Source organism: Pristiophorus japonicus, chromosome 7, assembly GCF_044704955.1.
Source record: "Pristiophorus japonicus isolate sPriJap1 chromosome 7, sPriJap1.hap1, whole genome shotgun sequence".
Taxonomy (NCBI): Eukaryota; Metazoa; Chordata; class Chondrichthyes; family Pristiophoridae; genus Pristiophorus; species Pristiophorus japonicus.
The window spans coordinates 52,055,717-52,082,183 of record NC_091983.1 but is presented as its reverse complement, the minus strand read 5'-3'; the positions used below and the strand labels follow the sequence as shown (position 1 = coordinate 52,082,183).

Genomic DNA, 26,467 nt, shown 5'->3' with positions numbered 1-26,467 from the left:
CAATAGTGAAAAAGTGTTCTATTTTTTATACATTGATGAACTGCCAGTCATAGCTGAAGAGATTGGTAGAGCAACCAAACATGACCCAGTTATGTCAAAGGTGTATGATTACATCACAAATGGCCAAACCAGGTAACAGAGAAAGATATTTGTCCATTCTTCATTCTTACGAATGAATTATCAGTTGATAGAGATTGTATCATGTGGGGTGCAGAGTGTTTATACCAAATAAAATCAGGTCCAAATTATTAGGAGATCTTCATGACCAACACCTGGGAATATACTTGACCAAGAGTTTTTCACGCAGTTACTTATGGTGGCCAGGTCTAGATAAAGATATATAGTACCTTGTCAGCCTTGTCAGTCAGTGTACAACATGTCAATCGGTAAGCAAGAAGCCACCATCAGCTACCATTACAGCCATGGAAATGGCCGCCCAGGGTGTGGCAAAGGTTACATATCGATTTTGTTGAGCTCGAAGGACAGCAATTGTTCATTGTGATTGATAGCCATTCGAAGTGGGTAGAGGTGTTTCCAATGCGGAAAATAATAAGTAAAACAATAGATATTTTGCAAAGATTATTTCTTCATATGGCCTCCCAGAAGAAATTGTGTCTGATAATGGACCACAATTTTGTTCAGATTAATTTGCACAGTTTACAAGCAAAAATGGTGTGAAACATACCAAGATTCCACTGTAACACCCTGCTTCAAATGGTTCAGCAGAGCACACAATACAAATTGTAAAACAAGTCCTCATCAAACAGATGTTGGATCTAAATCCAAAGAAACGACAGTTGTCATTGGACCACAAATTGGCTAATTTTCTAATTATGTATTGTAATACTCCTCATACAACTATTGGTTGAACACCAGCAGAGTTGTTTCTCAAACGACAGCCATGAACCAGATCCTCGTCGTTAAATCCAAACTTGGCAGTCAGTAGAAAAGAAACAATTAAGACCGAAAGAGAATCGATAGAGGTAGAGTAAAAGAGAGAAGTGTGAAATTAAATCAGAAGGTGAGAGTGAAGAACCTTCACCATAAATGGTTAAAGTGGTTACAGGAAGTGTGGTGAAGATATGTGGTCCTCGCACATATTTGGTCAATATGTTTGATCATGGAACGGTTAGATTTGTTCACATTGATCATATTTTACCTACAGATGTGGAAGGAGTTGAAAGTTGGAATGATTTGATTATTTCTGACTTATTACAAGTAGAGTACCAGTAGCATATCTACATCAAATGTACTAGAAACAAGTCCAAGAGAAAGTCAGAATTTAAGTCGGAGTCCGAGTCAGGCAGACAAACAGTCTGAAGTTGTAGAGAGTTCAAATGTAAATCAAGGGCATCATCCCTTGGAGGAAAACTTTCCTCAGGACCCCCCTAGCATGAGTCTAAGTTCGACACCATGTTTGGGAAGTTCTGTTTGAGAGTGAAGGTATTCTCTTTAAAACAGAAAATAAGTGGTTACATTTGATTTGTAAATATGGCAAAATAAGTCCATATCCTTTGTTATGTATAACCATGCAAGTTATGTATGATGGTTGTTTGTAATAATTACTTCTTCATTAAGGAAGGAGAAGTGTAATATATATACCGCCATCCAGTGGACAACTGTGGTAATGCAGCCATTGCTGTTTACAACAATAAAGAGGGAACAGGTCACCTGACAGGTTCCTGAAGTTATCAGCCATCTTAAAGCCTGTGTGTTTGTGAGGTCGTACAGAAGATATCACAGTCCCTAAACAAATTTACCATGAACAACAATTGGTTTAATTAATGCTTCTTCAAAGTCGAACCAACTTGATCTGTCACTGACTAAAGGAAAACAACATTTTACATGAAGGGAATTATAAGATTCCTGCCTGTGTCTCTTTCGGAGTGAAGTTGGTTGGCATCAGTAGCACGAATCTGGCTCCGGGTGGATTGGAGCCTGTTTTAAATTCTTCCATACACACTTCCATTGAAGTCAATAGAAAATAAAATCTGGCACTGTTTAAAATGGGCTGCTGGCTCGTTGTGAGCCCATTTCACACTACTGCCGCAGACCAATTTCCCCCCCACCCCCCACCCCCCCGCACAAATTTGAATCTTTACCCAACTTATTCTGGACTGTTGGTTCTGCATCAAAGTGAACAAAATCATGCTGTGTGGCATTAGCGTGCAAATGCTTAACATTTTGTGTGACATTCTGTTGTCTGACCCATTCATGACTCCAGTAAAGTAGCAGAGGAAGAAATTTTATACAAACACATTCAGCATTTGTCGAATTTCACCCTGTAAGGCTCCACATGTTAGCAGAAAAATTAAGAGGTATTTGAAAGGAATTGTAGAAAGAAAACATTTTTTTTAAGGAATTGCCAACATTTTCATCATCTCAAGCTTGTCCATGAAGATAATGTCAATGAGTCAATGCCAAACAATAATCAATAATCAAAATGAAAGTGTGTCAGATTAGAAAGAGTCATTAATGTAGCGAATACATTAAGGTAGTGAAATTGGTCTACATCATTGACTTTAATGAAAAATAAAATTGGATGGGGTGTAAAAGGGTTTGGCGACTCATTTTACGCTACTGGCAAATGTTTCAATCCCAGACTTCTAGCACACAGCACCTTCTATCCCATAAATGTACAATGTTCGTACAGTACTTATATAATGAGGGCTAAAAGTGGGACTGTAGTTTTCCAAACGAATCCACTGGTGGGCAACAACCAGTTTACCTGTTGGGGAGAGGACAACAATCCAGAATCACTTGATCCTCCATGGGATATGTGATGTAGCTCAAACTGAGAAAACAAAAATTCAAATTAATGGCAATCTAGCGGCGTTACAGGCCTAAACTTTGGGACAGGGAACATGCAAGTCCTAAAGGACAAAGCAGAAAATTAAAATTATTGCATTATTCCAAAACTAAAAGGGACATCGCTGATTTCCATAGGCTACAGAATCTCATAGATATACTTTGTTTCTATTCAGAAGCAAGGACTAAAGGCCCAATATTATCCCTTTAAAATCATTAGCAATGTTCTCTTCCTCTGTTGAACATATAATGCAGTAAAGTTATTTGCATCTTCAAAATTTAATGTAGTGTCATTACATGTGGTTTTCTAGATTAACTTATACCCCAAAACAGTGACAAAATATGAAACAGAGACTTAACTTAAACTATCCCTTGCACAACTGGTGAAATAATCCCAAAGTGTACAGGTCACAAGGAGGGGTTGCAGACACTGTTAACACAGGAACAGGAAATCTTTAAGGGACCTGCAAAGCCATGAGGCTTCTTTACATCAGCTATTAGAGTTGCATTGTCAAGGTAGCCAATAGCTAAATCACCCAGTCAAATTAAACATGTTTGCTGTTATTGTTAAAGCATAGTCAAGTGACATTTCTCATCCATACATCAATATGGACTGCTTTCAATTAAGAATCAAGAACCCAGCTGTTTTTTCTTAAAATGCTATCCAGTATGAAAAGATCCAGAAACTGAATATTCTGGCGTGCTTAAAGTGGATGTGTTACGATACCTTTTCGAACAAAATGCACGCAATCCACAAATAATGTCTACGCTAGAAGATACCTCGCAGAACAAATAATGTCTACGCTAGAAGATACCACGCGTAACAAGAGGCAAGTCTCTCCAGAGCCTCTGGTGCTCAAACAGGAGCTTTATTTATGTTATTCAGCTTAAGCTGTCAGTACATATTGCGGGTTTCTTGATTTTTATAAAAGGTCTTACAGGCAAAAAAAATGCATGTACACATTAAGTTAGATTCCACTCTGCATTCCCAGCTGAAATGGGGCAGGATAGTGGCAGCGAATGAGGCAAAATCAGGCAGTGAGGTATACCAACACCTCACCACCTCACTGCCCCAATCTCAACCTCCCTCCTTCCCCCCAGCCCCAAAGGGAATACCACCCCCTCCATTCCACACACATGACATGTAAATGCCGGCGGGCCCAGATCCCCAGTCCATTTCTCTCCCACCTGCTCCAGTAACTGTTGTTTCCTGGGATGGCCCTGGGAAGGCTACACGAAGCGTGTAATTGGGGGACCATCAGACCCTTTAAATGCCCAGACGCCTTTTCTGGTGCCACACTTGTGAGCCCACTGCAGCACCACTGGGGAATGTGTGGCCAGGCACAGACAGGCTCCATCTTGGCAGTGGGAATTCTGCCAGGAGCCCACTGTACATATCCAGTGACCTTCACCCCCCCCCGACCCAGGGAAAGGGGACAGGATTTGGGCATAGTCAGAGAGGTGGGCGTAAATCACACTCTGCCGTTACCCCACCCCAAAGAGGAGAATCTTGCACATCTGTCTTTTGTTCCAGTATCTGTCTACAGCTATTTACCATCATATTGTACTTCACATGCTTAGTACTGCTGCTTACAAACCGACTGCCAGTGTTACTAAATAAAGTTATTTATAGTAGGTTCAGCCTCCGATACAACATAGCAGACTTCACCTGTAGTCAGACAAATTGCTCAGTGCTCCTTTCTCAGAATAAATTAACCAAATTCAAGGTAAACCTTTCCAGACAATTAAGAGAAAAAACTCCTCAATCACCTTTCTCCTTTTGAGGAAGATCTTCCCTTAGCACACAACAGTAAATGTTAATAGTTGTCCCAAAAAAAAGGAAATGTTTAACACATCTAGTGATAGCCAAATATTAAAATCTTAAGTAACGCCACTGCTTATTAATAAGCTAACCATTCAAAGGTTTCCTTTATTGTAGAAAATTCTATAGACATACACATCCCTTGAAGGAATCATGCTTTTTAAGTTGTCAGAGCAAAAATGACCACTGAGTTTGGAATCTCCAGTTCTAAATTGGATGAAAATCTCCATTGCCTGTTAGCAGTAAGATTGCTAAATGAGCAAGTAGGTGCAAGTTCACAACACAAAGCTAACCAAACCTCAACATTAATTCGAATTAAATATTAGTTTTGCTCAGAGAAGCCATGAGGATTAGGGGAAATGGAAATATCATCCTGGTTCTCTTCTGAGGGTCAGGGTTGTGACACAAAGTTGATGCAGAATAGCAAGAGCTTTAATGTGCATTAAGTCCATGTTATAACATAAATGCAAGGGTGAATCTATCAGGAAAGGATGAATAGGCTGAGTCTCTTTTCTCTTGAAAAGAGAAGGCTGAGGGGTGACCTAATAGAGGTCTTTAAAATCATGACAGTTTTGATAGAGTAGACACAAAGGCTGGAATCTTACCAGCCCTGCGACTGCGGGTTTGGAGACCTGCCCACTGTCAAAATGGCAGAGATTGACAGCAGGGCTGGGATCCCACTCTGAACTCGTCTCCTTGTTAGTTTCCAAAGTGCCGGGTCTGGCTGCTGTTCACAGACCTGACACCAAGCGACGGGCCAGCCAATTAACATCATTAAGAGGTAATGTGGAGGTATTTAAAAATAATTTCACCAGGTAATTTTGCCAACTTTTTCAGCAGCTTCCCTTCGCATGCGCGTCACGTCAGATAAGTGTGTTGGGTTCTCAGTGACTCTCCTTTGCTTTGACTAGTTGACAGCTGCAGAAGTGGTATAAAATATACCATTTCACAGCTGTTCACTTTCCAATCTCAGAGGCTAAAGGCTTCAGGATCTGTAAAACACTTTTGAGCTGTATGCAGTTTGGAAATGTCTGCAGTGAACTCCCTATCCAGTGTCACCTCCTTGGAGCAACCACTCTCACCATTCACAGATCACTTCTATCATCTCAACTTCAGCTGCCATCTATTCCAGCAGCCCAGGAAAAATCTCACCTTGGTCCTCAGAATCCTAACACGATCAGCCCCAGCACCAACATCACGAAACACACCAGCATCACCAACAACAACACCAACCTTCTTCACAATCACCTGATGCTGCACAGTACACAGGGCATCTGCACCCAACCACATTGCTGCCCGGAATGCCAGGGATGGCCTCACTATGGCCAAATTTACTTCACTTGATGCTGTACACCCTGGCTGCCACATGATGCACCAGGTTGGTACAACCCCACACCAGCACCATAAGGCACCATAAAGGTAATGGTTGACGGTTGTTTTTGTGACTGGGAGGATGTTTCCAGTGGGGTTCCGCAGGGCTCAGTACTAGGTCCCTTGCTTTTTATGCTGTACATTAATGATCTAGACTTGAATATAGCGGGTATGATTAAGAAGTTTGCAAATGATACAAAAATCGGCTGTGTGGTTGATAATGAAGAAGAAAGCTGCGGACTGCAGGAAGATATCAATCAACTGGTCAGGTGGGCAGAACAGTGCCAAATTGAATTTAATCCAGACAAGTGTGAGGTAATGCATTTGGGGAGGGCTAACAAGGAAAGGGAATACACATTGGGCTAGAACCTCCACATTTTTTGCATGTTTAACACCCACTTAACGCCCATTTTACTGCTGAAGTGACGTATAACGCCCATATATCACCCATTTTGGCACAAAATGAAAACTGACGGGCATTTTTCAGAAACTTATCGCCGAGCTTTACTTTCCCCATGTGCTTAATGGCGAGAAAAAATATTACTGCCCGCCCACTTTTTTTGGACGGAATCAGCAGAATGGGCGAATTCAACGCCCATAATATCGGCCAGCGTTACTTTCTGCACGGAATTAACGCCGAGATTCAATATTAACGCCCGCCCACTGTTCTTTGTCGTAAAGAGCATATTTACCCAAACTAGCGGCTATGGAGATCGCCCATCGTCAATTTCACCACCTCGCACACATATCGCCCATAATATCGCTTGCCCAAAATAACGCCCACAAAAAATGGAACTGACCGGAATGAATCACAGCGTTATGGACGCCATGTTATCAATCCCATGTTGCATCCTTTAAAAGGCTGCTGTGCTTCAACCTCGGCGGAGTTTGGATGTACTCTGCAGGTCGTTGGAGTTGATGTGAACATCTGTAAAAACATCTTGAACCAAACTGTGACCGACTGGAATTAAAGAGGTGTGTTGTCGGGACATTCCTTGTTTGTGAGCAATCAGTGGAAAACAGAGAGCTACTGCAATGGGGCCTGTCCTTTCTCACCATCTCTTGGTGACCAAATACATGCAGCAGACTCGACATCGCCGAAGGAACGCTCCACTGCATTATGAGCCCAATGGAAGAAGTGACAGACAGATGAGGAGACCCAAACGTTACACCCCACGCAAGTACAGGGAGAAGCATTCTTACCTCGACTTGCCCGACACCACCTGTCTTCGGAGACTGCACTTCCACAAAGAGGTTATCACTGAGGTATGTCAGCTGATAAGGGCAGATCTGAACCTGCCAGCACCATCAGTACTGCACTGTCCATCGAGGTCACAGTCACCACGGCACTGTCGTTCTATGCATCGGGTTCTTTTCAGACCACAGCTGGCAACATTTGCAGACTTTCTCAGCATGCCACACATCGCTGCATTAGACATGTCACTGAAGCCCTGTACGCATGCAGGAGGGACTTGGTCAGCTTCCCTATAACGAGGGAGGCTCAGAGTGAGAGGGCTCTAGGATTCTCCAGAATTGCAAACTTCTCCAAAGTGCAGGGAGTAATAGACTGTACGCACATCGCGATGCGGGCACCTTTTCAGGGCGCTGAGGTTTTCAGGAACCGTAAGGGATTCCACTCCCTGAATGTCCAACTGGTTGTCGACCACCAGCAAATTATACTGGCAGTGAATGCTCAATTTCCGGGCCGCATCCATGATGCTCACATCCTGCGTGAGAGCACTGCATCTGATTTGTTTAACAATGAGCCACAAGGTCAATGCTGGATGCTTGGTGACAAAGGATATGGCCTCGCCACCTGGCTGATGACCTCCCTGCGTGACACCCACACCGAGGCCAAGAGGCGATACAATGAGAGCCATAGAGCAACTCGAATATTGTGGAGAAAACCATTGGAGTGCTGAAGCAGCGCTTCAGATGCTGGACCACTCAGGAGGCGAGCTCCAATACCACCCTGAGCAGATAGCTCAATTCGTGGTGGTCTGCTCCATGCTACACAACTTGGCTATTAGGAGGGTACAAGAATTGCCTGATGAGTCTGACAGTCCACCTCACCAGAGGAAGAGGAGGACGAGGAGGTGGATGCTGACTTCGGCCCAGACAATCAGGCTGATGCTGAAGCCATGCCGCTGCCCCCCTGTAGACCGCATGAAAGGGCCCATGGTGCCATGATAGCTGCAAGAGCCTTACGTCAGGAGCTCATCAATGATCACTTTGCCTGAAAAAACGTTGGTGTTATTTACAAGGCTGACACACTGCTGGGTGTGCAGATCATACATCAAAGGTGGGCATCACCTTGGTGACAGTTAAAGTTTAAGTTGATTAATTGTGATTATACCCTTTGATGTTAAGGATTCACCAGCGTGTAAAGGTGCAGCCAACTGAGCCAATGTGCTACAAGTTTTTGTTAAATAAAAAACATTTAAGCCAAACATTAGTCTGAAATCATCAGTATTTCTATATAAACCAACCCTTTCCCCCCACCCCTCCCATCCTCCCGCTTCTCCTCCCCACCTCTATCCCTTCCTCTTCCCCTCCTGATTCTAAGCTGGTTGGCCGAGGAGGTCCTCAGGCGATGCTTCATTGTGGGGGGGGGGGGGGTTGACAGCCAAAGCGCTGCTTGGATGGATACGGGAGAGGACAGTCCCAAGGTGGGAACGTGCTCTGAGCCAGAAGCAAGATGTTGCTGCTGGCTCTCGTGTGGTTGGCAATGGGGGTGCGGCACCTTGGGGTGCAGTGCCACGTTTCGGGACCACTGGCAGCCCTCTGCCAACCAGTGTTCCTAGCTACTAGCTCCAGGGCCTCCTCCATCCCTTCCATGTTATATCTTATTTGTTGGACAAAAACTCGGTGCCAACTATGTTCTTGGTGCTTAGTAGGCTTTTTGCTACTGGTGGATCTCCCTCGTGCCTCCCACAACAGCCAGACAAGCACACACCACAGCCACACACGCTTTCAATTCCTCTGAGCTCCCTCTCTCTTTGTCTCCTCTTCTGTGCATGTCATGATGACCCTTGACCTCCTGACTCGCGGGAATCGAGCTTTGTCGAGCACGGCCACACTTTACGGCAGAAGGTCAAAAACATTTTATGCTACCGCCTATTTGATACCGCTCACGGTAACACCCATTTTCAAAAATGGAAACTAGGTTTTTTGAGAATGGGTGAGAAGCCGGCGATCAGAAAACCCTTTTTTAACACCCACGCCAGAAATAATCCCCATTTCTGGGCGATAAGCACAGAAGTGGAGGTTCTAGCCCATTAAATGGTCGGACATTGAAAAGTGTAGAGGAACAAAGGGACCTGGGAGTGCATGTCCACAGCTCCCTGAATGTAGCAGGCCAGGTGGATAAGGTGGTTAAGAAGGCATACAGAATGCTAGCCTTTATTAGCCGAGACATAGAATATAAGAGCAGGTAGGTTATGCTTGAACTGTATAAAACACTGGTTAGGCCACAGTTAGAGGACTGCGTGCAGTTCTGGTCACCACATTACAGGAAGGATGTGATTGCACTGGAGAGGGTACAGAGGAGATTTACGAGGATGTTGCCAGGAGTGGTGAAGCCTAGCTACGAGGACAGATTGGAACAGAGGAGGCTGAGGGGAGACTTCATTGAGGTGTATAAAATTATGAGGGGCCTAGATATATAGTGGATAGTAAGGGTCTATTTTCCTTAGCAGAAGGGTCAGCAACCAGGGGGCATAAATTTAAGTGATTGGTAGAAGGTTTAGAGGGGATTTGAAGGGAAATTTCTTTGCGCAGAGGATTGTGGGGCTCTGGAACTCACTGCCTGAACGGGTGGTAGAGGCAGAAACCGTCACTACATTTAAAAAGTACTTGGATGTGCACTTGAAGTGCCGTGACCTGCAGGGTTACGGACCTAGAGCTGGAAAGTGGGATTAGGCTGGATAGCCTCTTGCTTGCTGGTGCGGACACGATGGGCTGAAATGGTCTCCTTCCGTGCTGTAATCTTCCATGATTCTATGATTCCTGCAATGACCAAGCCATTCCTTTCACATTCATCGCCATTGCGGGGGGTACCATTATGTCTCACCATTCATTACAACTCATTAAGCCACTTCCAAAGGTTCACACAAATCTGTCCAAGAACGCAATGTTCAAAATAAAGATCTTAATGTTTGACAACACATTAGCAGAAACTCTACATGAACACTGGATAAAAGACCCAAATGCCTACCCTTGTGTGTTGTTAGTTGGTATGATTGGATAAGGATGGTGAATGTGTGATGTGGCTAGTGTGATGGGGATGTGATAATGTAGATAGAGAGGGATGGATGGAGGTGCAAGATAAGTTGGTGTGAGTAAGGATGTGCAAGAGTAGGGTAGGGAAGAGTGATGGGGATGTGATGAGTGGCACAGCAGGATGAAGTTGAGTGTGACTTTGCAGTAAATGTTTCGTGATCTACTGAGATCACTGAAATGTTTGCACCACTGCATCCAGCTCCTCCTGACAACATCCCTGCTTGTGCCCTTCTGTGCAATGTGCAACCAGGCTGTGTTGGTGTGCTGGGGAGGTCTCTTCCACCCATTGGAAGGGAAGAGGATCTCCATGCGTGCTGTGTCTCCCTCCATAAGCATCTGGAAGGAGTCATGGGAGAGCCTGCGTGCAGTCGTGCACCTTTATGCAGGGCTTGTCAATGTTGCAGAACACTGACAGCATAACTGTCAAAATCAATGTGGCCAAGGTCCCTGGAAGGAAACCAGCTGATGACGCATCATCAAATAACGTCATCAGACCTGCATCCTTCAATTGGCCAGGAACCTCGCAGGGCGCATTTAACAAGCCCCACCAATGGAAGATTCTTCACACAGTGCAGGCTGGAACCAGGGGCGGCTTCACCACCCACCACAGCCGCCCTAGTCTCACCATGGTTGGCGAGATCGCGGCCAGAGAGGGCTTTTAATGGAGAAGAGCAAAACTAAAGGCTTATATCAAGTTGTGGATGAGGCAGAATTTTCTCCATCTTAACATTCACAGGAATGAAGCCATTCTGTTAATCTCCCAACAGGAACTCCCTTCCCTAGTTCCTTATTCTATTTCCATCACATGAGGCGACGCTACTGGAATTGAGTGCTGAATTTTCCATGGTGCTAGCGGGTGCAATCAGTGGCGGGTAGGGTGGTAAAGTTGTTTTTTCTGGCAACGGGTCGGGAAAAAAATCTATCAGTGTGGAGCCAACCCAACCGGCAGTGGCAGGGAACCCAACTGAAATCAATATGAGGTACATTACAGGCACTCAAGAGCCTTTTTCCACCTTCTTTTTAAATTTCCCTGCATGGCCACAGGATTCACGCAGCTCGGGAAGCACGTTTGTCAGCCTGAGGCGTGAGTTCCATGGCCATTGCTCCAGCTGATTCCTTGACATGATGGAAAACAAACCAAAATAAAAACAAATTGATTACATCAGCTAACAGATTGATGGTGATTCTGTTCTACTTGAAAAGCTACAGGTAAATGTTAATTTTTCACTGGACATTCTCGGCTGTTGCCTTCCAACTGAACAGTAATTGCAGTGAATTGATCTGCACTATAAACAATTATACATACCATTTAAATACATTTTTGTGTTGTTTCTGGTCAGGTTTGTCTCACAGTATACTGTGATTGTTCAGTTACACATTAAGTCAAGTCATTAACCGCAACAATTTCATTCTCATCACGGGATTCATGCGATTCACTCACTTCACTGGTTCAATTTGCTTTCAGCCCCTGAATATGACTAATTTAATTTTTCAGTCTGAGACTTTAGGGTGAATTTCTGCAGAGATTCTCTCACTTGTCCATTATTAACTTCAATGGAAGATATGCAGAAATTCCAGAAACACATTGTAAGCAACACTGACATTGTTTGTCAGGGATTCCGCAGCGGAATTTGAACTTGCATAAGATTGTAAATCCACCCCTTTACAATTACATTTAAAATCTGCTTAATTTTATGTATTACCTAAAAATATACATCTTTTATTTGTAGCAGTTACTGATACAACAGTCTATAGATTTGTGACTAAAGCACCAAGAACTTCACAATTAATGTACTTTTTAAATTATGTTCTTGATTGTATTTGTAGATGGAGTCATATTAATCAATGATAATTTTATTTAAATATTTCTTTGTCACTCATGTGTAACTTTTATTATATTATTGTACAGCAAAGATTCAACTATGTTAGATTAAACTTAAAATTTAATGTGCTCGGGTCCCTTTAAGGATCCCAGTTTAAAACGCTTTGTGAATGACATCACCACACCCACTCCATCTAATTTGACCGGGTAACTCGCTGGGCAGGCTTAATAGGCCCCATGAAGGTAAGTTCATTTTGTACAGCGGCAGAGCGCCAGCAGCGGGGTCGGGGCCCACAATGGACACCGGCCACACTGGACCCGCTGAGGAAAGGAAAATTCCGGCCAGAATGTTTACACTGGAAAAAAGACGGCTGAAGGGAAATCTTATTGAGCAATTCAAAATTCCAAGGGGTACAGATAAAGTGAACCCAAATAAGATATTTGACATAATTACAAATTCTACAAGGGGACACAAACTCAAGAGCAGAAAAGGGAAGGTAAACAGATAGTTTAGATTCAACTACTTTGCACAGAGGGTAGTGAATATGTGGAATCAACCATCCAGAAAGACTTTGGAGGCAGAAAGTGTCCAAAATTTCATGAGGGGAGATTGGGGGTCGGAGATATACAGTAGTGTACGCACTATCGCACTTTAGAATCAACAGATGAATCATAATGGGCTCTGCAGGTCCTGTATATTCCAATATTAATACATATTTTTTATATAATATAATCATTGGAAACCTGATCTGTTCTCGTATAGTTGTGACAAAACAGTTTGACGATGAATGGTTTCTACTCTCCTCGGACTATATACCACCATATATCTTTTGAAGATGAGGGGAGAAAAGAGAATTTTTTAATGTTGAGGATGGTCTGTTAGCAGCTCCTGTTTATATTAATCAAGTCAATGTCATGCACCGGGCATGTTACACAGAAACTTTCACTTTTTGTGCCTTCTTTTCATCTTCACCATGGCAAAACCATCCAATTTCCCTTCATCCCTAAAATTGTGTGACTGCAGCAAAAGGAATCAATCTGAAGAAGGCTCTTGATTCACCAGCTGGTTCCCAAATCTCTTTTGCTGGGTGTTATCCTACTGTTTGAATGTTTGTTTCATTGCTTATGCTTTTAGAGTATGGAGCTTCCAAAGGACCATTCAAAATCCTTGGACTAGATTTTCCGCTCTTTTATGCCACTGTTGGCGTGCCGGAAGGGCGGTAAAGGGTGTTTCTAGGCATTACAGCTGGTGTCCAGCTTTCATCGCCCGGTCGGCAAACTTGGCTCATGGTTTGCGGCGGTGCAAAAACTTACCGCCCCCCCCCCCGCCCCCCGCCCTTCTAGTTTCACTGAGATCATCGTGCAACGCTGCGCTAGCGCTCGGGTGCAAAACTAGGCCCAAATACCTCATTATATGCCCGCCCCAGGAAATGCCTGAAACATAGAAACATAGAAAGTGGGTGCAGGAGCAGGCCATTCGGCCCTTCGAGCCTGCACCACCATGGCTGATCATGCAACTTCAATACCCAATTTCTGCTTTTTCTCGATTCCCCTTGATCCCTTTAGCCGTAACTCCCTTTTGAATATATCTAACGAACTGGCCTCAACAACTCTCTGTGGTAGAGAATTCCACAGGTTCACAATTCTCTAAGTGGAGAAGTTTCTCCTCATCTTGGTCCTAAATGGTTTACCCCTTATCCTTAGACTGTGACCCCTGGTTCTGGACTTCCCCAACATCGGGAACATTCTTCCTGCATCTAACCTGTCCAATCCTGTCAGAATTTTATATGTTTCTATGAGATCCCCTCTCATTCTTCTAAATTCCAGTGAATATAAACCTAGTCAATCCATACTTTCTTCATGTGTCAGTCCTGCCATCCCGGGAATCAGTCTGGTGAACCTTCGCTGCACTCTCTCAATAGGAAGAATGTCCTTCCTCAGATTAGGAGACCAAAACTGCACACGCTACTCAAGGTGTGGTCTCACCAAGGCCCTGTACAACTGCAGTAAGACCTCCCTGCTCCTATACTCAAATCCCCTCGCTATGAAGGCAAGCATGCCATTTGCTTTTTTTTACTGCCTGCTGTACCTGCATGCCTACCTTCAATGACTGATGTACCATGACACCCAGGTCTCATTGCACCTCCCCTTTTACTAATCTGTCACCATTCAGATAATAATCTGCCTTCCTGTTTTTGCCACCAAAGTGGATAACGTCACACTTATTCACATTATACTGCATCTGCCATGCATTTGCCCACTCACCTAACCTGTCCAAGTCCCCATGGAGCCTCTTAGCATCTTCCTCACAGTTCACACTGACACCCAGCTCAGTGTCATCTGCAAACTTGGAGACATTACATTCAATTCCTTCATCTAAATCATTAATGTATATTGTAAATAGCTGGGGTCCCAGCACTGAACCCTGCGGCACCCTACTAGTCACTGCCTGCCATTCTGAAAAGGACCCGTTTATTCCCACTCTTTGCTTACTGTCTGCCAACCAGTTCTCTATCCACTTCAATACCATGTGCCTTAATTTTGCACACCAATCTCTTGTGTGGGACCTTGTCAATTGCTTTTGAAAGTCCAAATATACCACATCCACCGGTTCTCCCTTGTCCACTCTACTAGTCACATCCTCAAAAAACTCCAGAAGATTTGTCAAGCATGATTTCCCTTTCAAAAATCCATGCTGACTTGGACCAATCCTGTCACTGCTTTCCAAATGCGCTGCTATTACATGTTTAATAATTGATTCCAGCATTTTCCCCACCACCGATGTCAGGCTAACCGGTCTATAATTGCCCTTTTTCTCTCTCCCTCCTTTTTTAAAAAGTGGGGTTACATTAAATACCCTCCAATCCATAGGAACTGAAACAGAGACCATAGAATGTTGGAAAATGATCACCAACGCATCTATTATTTCTAGGGCCACTTCCTTACGTACTCTGGGACGCAGACTATCAGGCCCTGGGGATTTATCGGCCTTCAGTCCCTTCAATTTCCCTAACACAATTTCCTGACTAATAAGGATTTCCCTCAGTTCCCAATTCTCACTAGACCCTCGGTTCCCTAGTATTTTTGGGAGGTTATTCGTGTCTTCCTTAGTGAAGGCAGAACCAAAGTATTTGTTCAATTGGTCTGCCATTTCCTTGTTCCTTGTTCCCCATTATGAATTCCCCTGATTCTGACTATATTACCTACATTAGTCTTCACTAGTCTTTTTCTCTTCACATATCTATAGAAGCTTTTGCACTCAGTTGTTATGTTCCCTGCAAGCTTACTCTCATACTCTATTTTCCCCCTCCTAATTAAATCCTTAGTCCTCCTCTGCTGAATTCTAAATTTCTCCCAGTCCTCAGGTTTGCTGCTTTTTCTGGCCAATTTGTATGCCTCTTCCTTGGATTTAACACTTTCCCTAATTTCCCTTGTTAGCCACGGTTGAGCCACCATCCCTTTATTATTCTTACGCCACACAGGGATGCACAATTGTTGTAGTTCATCCATGTGATATTTAAAATGTCTGCCATTTCCTATCCAGCGTCAACCCTTGAAATATAATTCTCCAGTCTATCCTAGCCAATTCACCTCTCATACCGTTGAAGTTTCCTTTCTTTAAGTTCAGGACCCTAGTCTCTGAATTAACTGCGTCACTCTCCACTTTAATGAAGAATTCTACCATGTTATGGGCATTCTTCCCCAAGGCACGACCAGATTGCTAATTAATCCTCTCTCGTTACACAAGACCCAGTTTAGGATGGCCTGCTCTCGAGTTGGTTCCTCGACATATTGGTCTAGAAAACCATCCCTTATAAACTCCAAGAAATCCTCCTCCACGTATTGCTACCAATTTGTTTAGCCCAATCAATATGTAGATTAAAGTCACCCATGATAACTGCTGTACCCTTATTGCACGTGTCCTAATTTCCTGTTTGATGCCATCCCCAACCTCCCTACTACTGTTTGGTGGTCTGTACACAACTCCCACTAATGTTTTCTGCCCTTTGGTGTTCCGCAGCTCTACCCATATAGGGGCCAAGTTTCGGCCTGAGTTGCTCCTGTTTTTTTGGAGCAACTGGTTTAGAATGGAGTATCTTAGAAATTGCAATTCTCGGCATTTAGTTTGCTCCAGTTCTAGTCAGTTAGAACAGTTTCAGTTTGGAACAGATTTTTTTTTTCAAAAGGGGGCGTGTCCGGCCACTTAGGCCCGTTTTGAAAGTTTAGGCAGTGAAAACTTACTCCAAACTAACTTAGAATGGAGTAAGTGTAGATTTTTGTACACTCAGAAAAACCCTGTCTACACTTAGAAAATCAGGCGTAGGTTACAAATCAGGCGTAGGGAATGGGGAGGGGGGGTTTAAAGGGAAGTTTACAAACATTAAACACTTCAGTTTTACAAATAAAGAGCCATCATCAATAATAAATGATAAATACATCAATAAATCAACCAATAAATCAATCAAAAAAAATTAATAAAAAATAAAAAAAATTAAAAAATCAATAAATAAAACATTTTCTACTTACTGACTGCAGCACTGGGAGTCCTCCAACAGCATGCTGGGATGCCCCCCCCCGTGTGTCTCTGTCAGTGTCTCTATCTCTCTGTCCGTCTGTGTGTGTGTTTCTGACAACGAGGGGAGGGGGTGGGGGAGGGGGAGAAGGGGGGGTGGGGGGTGAGGGGGAGGAAGGAGGAGGGAGGTAGAGGGGGGTGGAGGGTGGGAGGAGGGGGAGAGGGGAGGGGGAGGGGGGAGGAGGAGGAGAAGGGGGGGAGGAGAAGGGGGGGAGGGGAGGAGGAGGGAGGGAGGGAAGGAGAGAGAGGGAGGGAGGGAATGAGAGAGGAAGGTGGTAGAGAGGAGGGAAGGAGAGAGGAGGGAGGGAGGGAGGGTAGGAGAAAGGAGGGAGGGAGGGAGGGAAGGAGAGAGAAGGGAGGGAGGGAGAGAGGGAAGGAGAGAGGAGGGTGGGAAGGAGAGGGGAGGGGAGGGGAGGGAGGGAGGAAGGAGAGGGGAGGGAGGAAGGAGAGGGGAGGGAGGGGAGGGAGAGAAGGAGGCTGAACGGCCGGGCTCAAGACTTCGGGCTGGATTTACAGGTAGGTTGCGTCGGGTCTCGGGTCCCGGGTCCGGGGGGGTGGGGGGGGGTCGCGGAGGTCGGGTTGGGGGGGGTGAGGGGAGAGTCGCGGAGGTCGGGGGGAGGGGGGGAGAGTCGCAGAGGTCGGGGGGTCGCGGAGGTCGTGGGTGGGGGAGAGTCGCAGAGGTTGGGGGGAGAGTCGCGGAGTTCGGGGGGGGTCGCGGAGGTCGGGGGGTGAGTCGTGGAGGTTGGAGGTGGGGGGGAGAGTCGCGGATGTCGGGGATGGGTGAGTCGTGGAGGTTGGGGGAGGGGGGAGAGTCACGAAGGTCGGGGGGGTCGCGGAGGTCGGGGGGATGAGTCGCGGAGGTTGGAAGGGGGGGGAAGAGTGACGGAGGTTGCGGGGGAGAGTCGCGGAGGTTGGGAGGGGAGAGTCGCGGAGGTTGGGAGGGGAGAGTCGCGGAGGTCGGGGGGGTGAGTCGCGGAGGTTGGGGGAGGGGGAGAGTCGCGGAGGTAGGGGTGGTCGTGGAGGTCGGGGGGGTGAGTCGCGGGTGTTGGGGGGGGGAAGAGTCGTGGAGGTCGGGGGGGTGAGTCGCGGAGGTTGGGGGAGGGGAGAGAGTCGCGGAGTTTGGGGGAGGGGGGAGAGTTGCGGACGTGGGGGGGGAGAGTCGCAGAGGTCGGGGGGGGAGAGTCGCGGAGGTCGGGCAGGGAGAGTCACGGAGGTTGGGGTGGGGGTGAGTCGCGGAGGTCGGGGGGGGAGCGGAAGTCGGGTCGCCAGGGCGGGGGGGAGCGGGAGTCAAGTCGGGTCAGGTTCGGTCGGGTGGGAGATGAGCCTTATCCACGCCGCCCCAGTGAGGCCATTCGGCCAGGGCTCGGGTGCGTGCTTCGGGCCCCTCCCACAGTTTTGGGTGCCTGGAGCTACTGCACATGCGCGCAGGGACCTGGCTCCGCCCCCCCCCAGTTTGTGCTGCGCCACGCCCAGCTCCAGAGGGCCTGCAGGGAGCCGGAGAATAGGTGAGTTTTTTTTAGGCGCACTTTGAGGAGCGAAAAACGGGTGTCCAGGTTCGGGCTGTGCCGTTTTAGGCACGGCCCAAAACTTGGGCCCATAGATTCTACATCACCCACGCTAATGTCCTTCCTTACTATTGTGTTAATCTCCTCTTTAACCAGTAACGCTACCCCACCTCTTTTTCCTTCTTTCCTTCCTGAATATTGAATACCCCTGGCTATTGAATTCCCAGCCTTGGTTACCTTGGAGCCATGTCTCCGTAATCCCAATTACATCATATCCGTTAACAGCTATCTGCACAGTTAATTCATCCACCTTATTATGAATGCTCCTCGCTATGAGACTCAGAGCCTTCAGGCTTGTTTTTTTAACACTTTGTCCTTTTAGAATTATGTGGTAATGTGACCCTTTTTGATTTTTGCCTTTGATTTCTCAGCCCTCCACTCTTGCTTTTCTGCTTCCTACCTTTTGCTTCTGTCCCCTTTTTACTTCCCTCTGTCTCCCTGCATAGATTTCCATCCCCCTGCCTTTTTAGTTTAAACCCTTCCCAACAGCACTAGCAAACACTCCACCTATGACATCGGTTCCAGTCCTGCCCAGATGCAGACCATCCGGTTTGTACTGGTCCCACCTCCTCCAGAACCAGTTCCAATGTCCCAGGAATTTGAATCCTTCCCCCTTGCTCCATTCCTCAAGCCACGTATTCATCTGAGCTATCCTGCAATTCCTACTCTGACTAGCACGTGGCACTGGTAGCAATCCTGAGATTACTAACTTTGAAGTCCTACTTTTTAATTTAACTCCTAGCTCCCTAAATTCAGCTTTTAGGACCTCATCCCATTTTTTACCTATATCGTTGGTTCACCCTCCCCCTCCAGAATGCACTGCAGCCGCTCCAAGACATCCTTGACCCTTGCACCAGGGAGGCAACATACCATCCTGGAGTCTCGTTTGCAGCCGCAGAAACGCCTATCTATTCACGTTACAATAGAATCTCCTATTACTATAGCTCTCACACACTTTTATCTGCCCTCCTGTGCAGCAGAGCCACCCCTGGTGTCATGGACTTAGCTGCTGCTGCCTTCCCCTGATGAGCCATCTCCCCCAACAGTACCCAAGGTGGTGTATCTGTTTTGGAGGGAGATTACTGCAGGGGACCCATGCACTACCTTCCTTCCACTGCTCTGCTTGATGGTCACCCATTCCTTAGGTGGCTGTGTAACCTTTACCTGCGGTGTGACCAACTCACTAAATGTGCTATTTACGACATCCTCAGCATCACGGATGCTCCAGAGTGAATCCATGTGTAGCTCCAATGCCACAATGTGGTCTGTCAGGAGCTGCAGCTGGATACACTTCCCGCACACATATTAGTCAGGGACATTGGAAGCATCCCTGACTTCCCACATAGCACAGGAGGAGCATGACATGGGTCTGGGCTCTCCTGCCAAGGCTTAACCCTTAAATTAACCTAATTGATAACAACACCAAAGGTTTCTTACTGATCAGAAAAGAAAAAGAAAAAGATTAAATACTCACCAATCCACCAGCCAATCACTTACCCTCTTGGCTGTGACATCACACTTCGATTTCTTTTTGCTTCTTTGTTTACCTTCTACCTGTAATGTCTGTAAGCTTGTAATGTTTGTAGCTCCACACTATGGATGTGGACGTATTGTGTACTGCAATTGCACAGTTAATAATTAAACAGAACCAGGCAGATTTCCGGAGGCTTCTGACAGAGCTGCCTGCCATGTTAGGAGCTGTGTGTGCTGTGCTCTGTGAATATATCACATTTGGCGATTGAGATGGGATTTTTAGGATGATTTAAAGCTTAAATTTTGTTGGTGAAGGATTCAGCCAGCCGACTGAGAGACTTTGGAAGTTTCTGTCTTTGGAAAAAAAGCTACAAAATCCAAGGTAAAATACAACACACTGGGTGAACAGCTAGAGATTAAAATGGCAGGTGTAATCGAACATTTGGGGGAATATAGACACGACTGGGAACTTTTTAAAGCGTATGTGGATCGGCTAGAAATGTATTTCACTGCAAGTAACATAATCGAAGTTCCAGACAATGCAGTCCAGAACCGGGCTGTGTTGGAACGTAAGAGAGCGATCTTCTAATCGGAGACAGGTCCGGCATTATATGATACTCTTGTAAATCTGCTTGTGCCTGACGAGCCAAAGGACACAACGCTTAAAGAGATTTTAATGAAGCTGGAGCAGCACTATAACCCCAGACCGTTAGAAATTGCTGAAAGCTATCGTTTCGGGATTCAGAATCAAAAGGCTGATTAATGTATCAGTGATTACATCGTAGCATTAAAAAGCTATGGATGCACTGTAATTTTGGAAACTTTCAAAATCGCGCATTACAGGATCGTTTTGTTTGTGGGGTGAACAATGATGCGATCAGAAGGAAGTTATTGACAATGGATGACTTGACTTTTGAGATTGCTTGTCAGACAGCGAGGTCGATGGGCATGGCCAAACAATATTCCCAAGAATTAAATAATAATTACGGTCGTCAGTCAACCGAGGTAAATCGCCTGCAGGTTCAAGGTAAAAGACGGTGGGGGCCCAAAGTCTCAGAAACTGGAAATTCCAACAGAGCGTCGAAGTCATTCTATAGGTTCCTGGGACAACACATTGCTCAAAGTTGTCCATACATGAAGGCAGAGTGTTTCTTCTGCAGAAAGACTGGGCATCTCGCGAAGGCATGCCGACTGAAGGGTAAACCAGTTTTTAAAGCTATGAGGCCAGCATTCAAATCCATGAGTAGAAATCCCAAGAGACTACATAGAAAAGAAGAAGAACAACAGGACGAGGAAATGTTAGAGTTACACGTCATCAGGAGCACGAGGTTAACGGACAGCGATTCGGAAAGCATCAAAATCCACATCGATGTTGCGGGATTCAAGATACCAATGGAAATTGGCACGGGTGCATCCGTGAGTGTAGTACTGGAGTTGCTGTACCTCGTGATTGCGTGATTTCCAACTGGAGAAATCCAAGATAGAGCTGCGAGGCTACTCGGGAGAGAAAATTCCTGTGGCAGGTCGTATCACCGTACCGGTGAAATATACAGCTCAATTTCAGGACTTGCCTCTAATAATACTGAAAGGAGACAAGTCTGCCTTACTAGGAAGGCTCGGATGAAATGTATCTCAGGCTGTTAAGAGAAGCAAAAGAGGAAATAGCAGAGGCTCTGACCATCATTTTCCAATCCTTTCTGGCTACAGGCTATAGGTGTGCTGCCAGAGGACTGGAGGACTGATAATGTTGTACCTTTGTTTTAAAAGAGAGAAAGAGATAGACCGAATAATTACAGGCCAGTCAGCCTAACTCGGTGGTGGGAAATTATTTTAAAAAATCTTGAAGAGCAGGATAAATCTTAATTTGGAAAGATATGGATTAATCAAGGACAATCAGCATGGATTTGTTAAGGGAAGCTTGTGTCTGACTAACTTGATTGAATTTTTTGAGGAGGTAACCAGGAGAGTCGATGAGGGCATTGCGCATAATGTAGTGTATATGGATTTTAGCAAAGCTTTTGATAAGATCCCACATAGCAGACTGGTCAAGAAAGTAAAAGCCCATGGGAACCAGGGCGAAGTGGCAACTTGGTTCCAAACTTGGCTTGGAGGCAGGAAGCAAAGGGTAATGGTTGATGGATGTTTTTGTGACTGGAAGGCTGTATCCTGTGGGGTTCCGCAGGGCTCAATGCTGGGTCCCTTGCTTTTTGTGGTATATATCAATGACTTGGACTTAAATGTTGGGGGTATGATTAAGAAGTTTGCAGATGACACTCAAATAGGCTGTGTGGTTGATAATGAGGAAGAAAGCTGCGGACTGCAGGAAAATATCAATGTACTGGTCAGGTGGGCAGAACAGTGGCAAATGGAATTTAATCCGGATAAGTGTGAGGTAATGCATTTGGGGAGGTTTAACAAGGCAAGGGAGTACATATTAAATGGTATGACACTGAAAAGTGTAAAGGAACAAAGGGACTTTGGAGTGCAGGTCCACAGATCCCTGAAGGTAGCAGGCTAAGTAGATAAGATGGCTGAGAAGGCATATGGAATACTTGCCTTTATTAGTCGAAGCATGGAATACAAGAGAAAGGAGTTTATGCTTGAACTGTATAAAACACTGGTTCGGCCACAGCTGGAATACTATGTGCAGTTCTGGTCACCACTTTGCTGGAAAGATGTGACTGCACTGGAAAAGGTGCAGAGGAGGTTTAGAAACATAGAAACATAGAACATAGGTGCAGGAGTAGGCCATTCAGCCCTTCGAGCCTACACCGCCATTCAATAAGATCATGGCTGATCATTCCCTCAGTACCCCTTTCCTGCTTTCTCTCCATACCCCTTGATCCCTTTAGCCGTAAGGGCCATATCTAACTCCCTCTTGAATATATCCAATGAACTGGCATCAACAACTCTCTGCGGCAGGGAATTCCATAGGTTAACAACTCTCTGAGTGAAGAAGTTTCTCCTCATCTCAGTCCTAAATGGCCTACCCCTTACAAGATTTACAAGATTTACAAGAATGTTGCCTGGACTGGAGAATTTTGGCTATTAGGAAAGATTAGAGATGCTAGGTCTGTTTTCTTTGGAACAGAGGAGGCTGGGGGGAGATCTGATTGAGGTGCACAAAATTATGAGGGGCCTGGCAAGAGTGGATAGGAAGGACCTGTTTCCATTGGCAAAGTGGTCAACAACCAGGGGACATAGATTTAAAGTAATTGGGGCGAGGTTCAGAGGAGCTATGAGGGGAAATGTCTTCACCCAGAGGGTAGTGGGGGTCTGGAACTCACTGCCTGAAAGGGTGATAGAGGCAGAAACCCTCACCACATTTAAAAGATACTTGGATGTGCACTTAAAGCGCCGTGACCTACAGGGCTACGGACCAAGAGCTGGAAAGTGGGATTAGACTGGATAGCTCTTGGTCGGCCGGCGCGGATATGATGGGCCGAAATGGCCTTCTTCTGTGCTGTAAATTTCTATGATTCTATGAGAAGAGGTCGAAGATGTCTGGGGAGGAGGGCTTACCTCCCACAGGTTTACAGACACCAACACTCATACCTCCAGCTCTCTGAGGAGCAGTGTGTGAGAAGGCTGCGCATCCGAAAGGAAGTGCTGACAGAGATATGCATATAGTCTTAAAGCATCAATACGGCAGCGCTGGCCATCTGGCCTCTATGCCTCCGGCTCCTTCCAGGCAACAGCAGGGGGCATTCACCATGTCACAAAGGCTCTGTACATCTGTAGAATGGACTTTATAAAGTTCCCAATGAGCAGGGAGAGCCAGAATGAGAGGGCATTGGGTTTGGCAGGATTGCGGGCTTCCCGAGGGTTCAAGGAGCCATTGACTGTACACACGTGGCCTTGCGAGCACCATAACACAACGCAGAGGTATTCAGAAACCAAAAGGGATACCACTCCCTAAACATCCAGCTGGTGTGCGACCACACGCAGCGCATCCTCGCAGTGAATGCCCCCTATCCAGGGAGCGCACATGATGCTTTCCTCTTGCTTGAGAGCAGTGTCTCACGAATGTTTCAGCGATGAAGATAAGGGCAGGGCTGGCTGGTCAGGGACCTGGCTCATGACCCTCCTCCACAACCCCACCACAGAAGTCGAACAGTGCTACAATGAGAGCCATGCAGCCACCTGCAACATCATCGAACAGACAATTGTGGTGCTCAAGCAGCGCTCCTGATGTCTGGACCGCTCTGGAGGCAGCCTTCAATACACCCCGCAACCGGTCTCCGAATTCATTATGGTGTGCCGCATGCTCCACAACTTGGCCATCATGAGGGGCCAGGCATTGTCAATGGGGATTGCAGGGCCACCTCAGGAGGGGGAGGATGACGACGAGGAGCCTGGCAAGGCACCGATTGGACAGCCACCCCATTCGCGGGGAATGCCGCGTGGAGATGCTGCTGGACCAAGAACTGCATGTCGCCACCTCATAATGGACCGATTTGCTTGAATGGAGGGATGCAGCTAATACTGGCCACACCATGTGCCACCATAAAGGCACATCTCCTGTGAACTTCCGAATGACATACACAACACCAATCGCAAAGGGTCAAAGTGAAATTCTTATTCAACAAAGTAACAGACAATCAATGCCCCACCCAAAACAAAACCAAACAATGAATAGCGTTCTACTGCAAATAGCTCAACAACAATGAATTGGATTAATGAAAATCAACTATTGACATGCGTCCTCACAAAACATCAGGGCATCTACACAATTTTCTTCCACCCCTTAATGGGACTTGCCCTGAGCTTCCCCCCACCTCTCCCCCTTCCCTGCATCCCCCTCCCATGCCTGCTGCTCTTTCTTAATGAGGTCTTAGTGCCTACAGTAAGGCTGCTTGAGGACTGCTTGTGTTGGTGGACCAGTCAGTGCACTCGGCCTAGGAGGTCACCCTGAACCAGCTCTGGGCCTGGAAGGCCCAGCCATGGACTGCCGCACCTCAGCATCGGTGGAAGCAGTCTCTGATGGCTAGGGTGTGGACTGCGTAAGGTGCATGGTGGGAGTGTCAGTGGTAGAAGCATTCCAATGGTGGGAGCCGGAATGCTGTGATCCATTTCATGGGAACCAATAACACTCGCACGGGGCTGGGCCTCAGCACCTGGAGCATGGTGTGTCACCACAACTTGCTGGCCTGCTTCGGCACCGTCACTTCCCCAGTGGACAGTGAGGAACACAGAGAGGATGGCACCAGTCAGCCACCGCTGACATCACCAAGCTGTAGTATAGCTTGTGCCTGCGACGCGATCGCTTCTGCAATGTCACCCATGGCACACGCCACACACTCTGGAATGCCACTGTCGCTGCTGGAGGCCACCTGCTTCTGTGAGCGGGCAAGGATAGGCTCATTAGAGTCCTCAGATGCATGGACAATGTGTGAGGCGGCCTCCGCAAAACTCACAGCAAGTTTGTCCATGCTCTGGGGGATCCTACCCAATGCATCCATGAGCTGGCGGTGCATCTCTGTGTTCTCCCTGAACGTTGCCACCAATTCCAGGTCCACATCTGCCTGTTCTTGAGCGGGACCACTGTGCCGACTCACCCTCCGGGTAACTGGCCTCCAAGCTTCCTCTCCCACTGGGCATTGCTGTAGGCCACTGGGGCCAGGATCCTCAGAGTCCTCAAACCCAGGAAATCGCCTTCGTCCCCAGATATTGTGTCCCCACACAGTTCGACTGGTGGGCTGTGACGTTCAGGCAGCAGACTCTCAAACCCTCCCTCATCATCTCCCCCGTGGCCAAATGTAGATGGCTCACGGGAAGGTCGGCGCACTTCTGGCTGGTCATCTGTAAGCAGAAAACAACAGACATGTGGTTAGCAGCAGGAGAGGGGGCATGGTGATAGCAGGAAGGAGGCATTGGACATGTATATGTAAAGGGGCTAGGCCACTTCATATTAGGGGTCAAGGAAGTCACATCAGTCGCAAGTTCCATTCACATACCCTCACTACCCGAAGGGGGCTCAGCATCGCCCCCGGCCACTGTGGTGCCCATAAGGGCCGAGACTCGCTGTTCCACATCAGTGAGCTCCGACTGTCCCCCGCCTGTACATCGTTGCTCCCGTCTGTTGTGGGAGAGCTTGGCCTGCAATAAGAGCAAGAAGAAGGGTCCATCTCCTGTTGTGCCACATGTATCTTCCATAGTTCTATAGCTGCCACTGTGTGGATGTGCAAATGCCTTCAGTTCAATCTGTGTGGCTGGTGACTGAGGTTTTTCCAAGAGTGGGAGGAGGTGAGAGCCAGGTAGGATAGCGACTCAGGGTGATGTTTGGAAAATGCACACCAACAGTGGGAGGGGAGTATGGGGAGGCTTGACAATGATTAGGGTACAAGAGGGTGGGTCATCTTGAATGGCTGGAGAAGTGAGCCTCCAGCTTTCTGCTGGATTCAACAACCCACATCATGGCCTGTAACACATAGAGAAGGGGCAGCTCCATCAAAGACTTAACATTCTGTGAGATATTGATCTTCAAGCATGGCAGGCCTACATAAATGTGAAGGGTACTCACCCTGACGACCCTCGTGAGGTCGTTGAACTTCTTGTGGCATTGGATGCCAGTTCTGTCCACCGTGTCTGCCGCTGATACCTCCTGTGCAATCTCCCTCCAGATTCTTTTAAATATGCTGGGCACCGGCCTCTTTCCTCCAACCAGATGGAGTGCAGGCCATTTCCTCTCAATGACCTGCATTAAGGCCTCAGCAGCCGCTGTAGAGAATTGCCTAGCATGCTTCCTGCCC

At 46.6% G+C, this 26,467-nt stretch overlaps 1 protein-coding gene across 1 annotated transcript in view; it reads right to left on the bottom strand.

Moving 5' to 3' along the window:
* LOC139266767 (doublecortin domain-containing protein 2) overlaps window positions 1–26,467 on the bottom strand; it is a 233,875-nt gene that overhangs the window by 36,923 nt on the left and 170,485 nt on the right. The window contains exon 7 of the mRNA XM_070884359.1: window positions 2,729–2,794. Coding sequence (XP_070740460.1) covers window positions 2,729–2,794 — 66 coding nt within the window. The remainder of the gene's footprint in view (window positions 1–2,728; window positions 2,795–26,467) is intronic.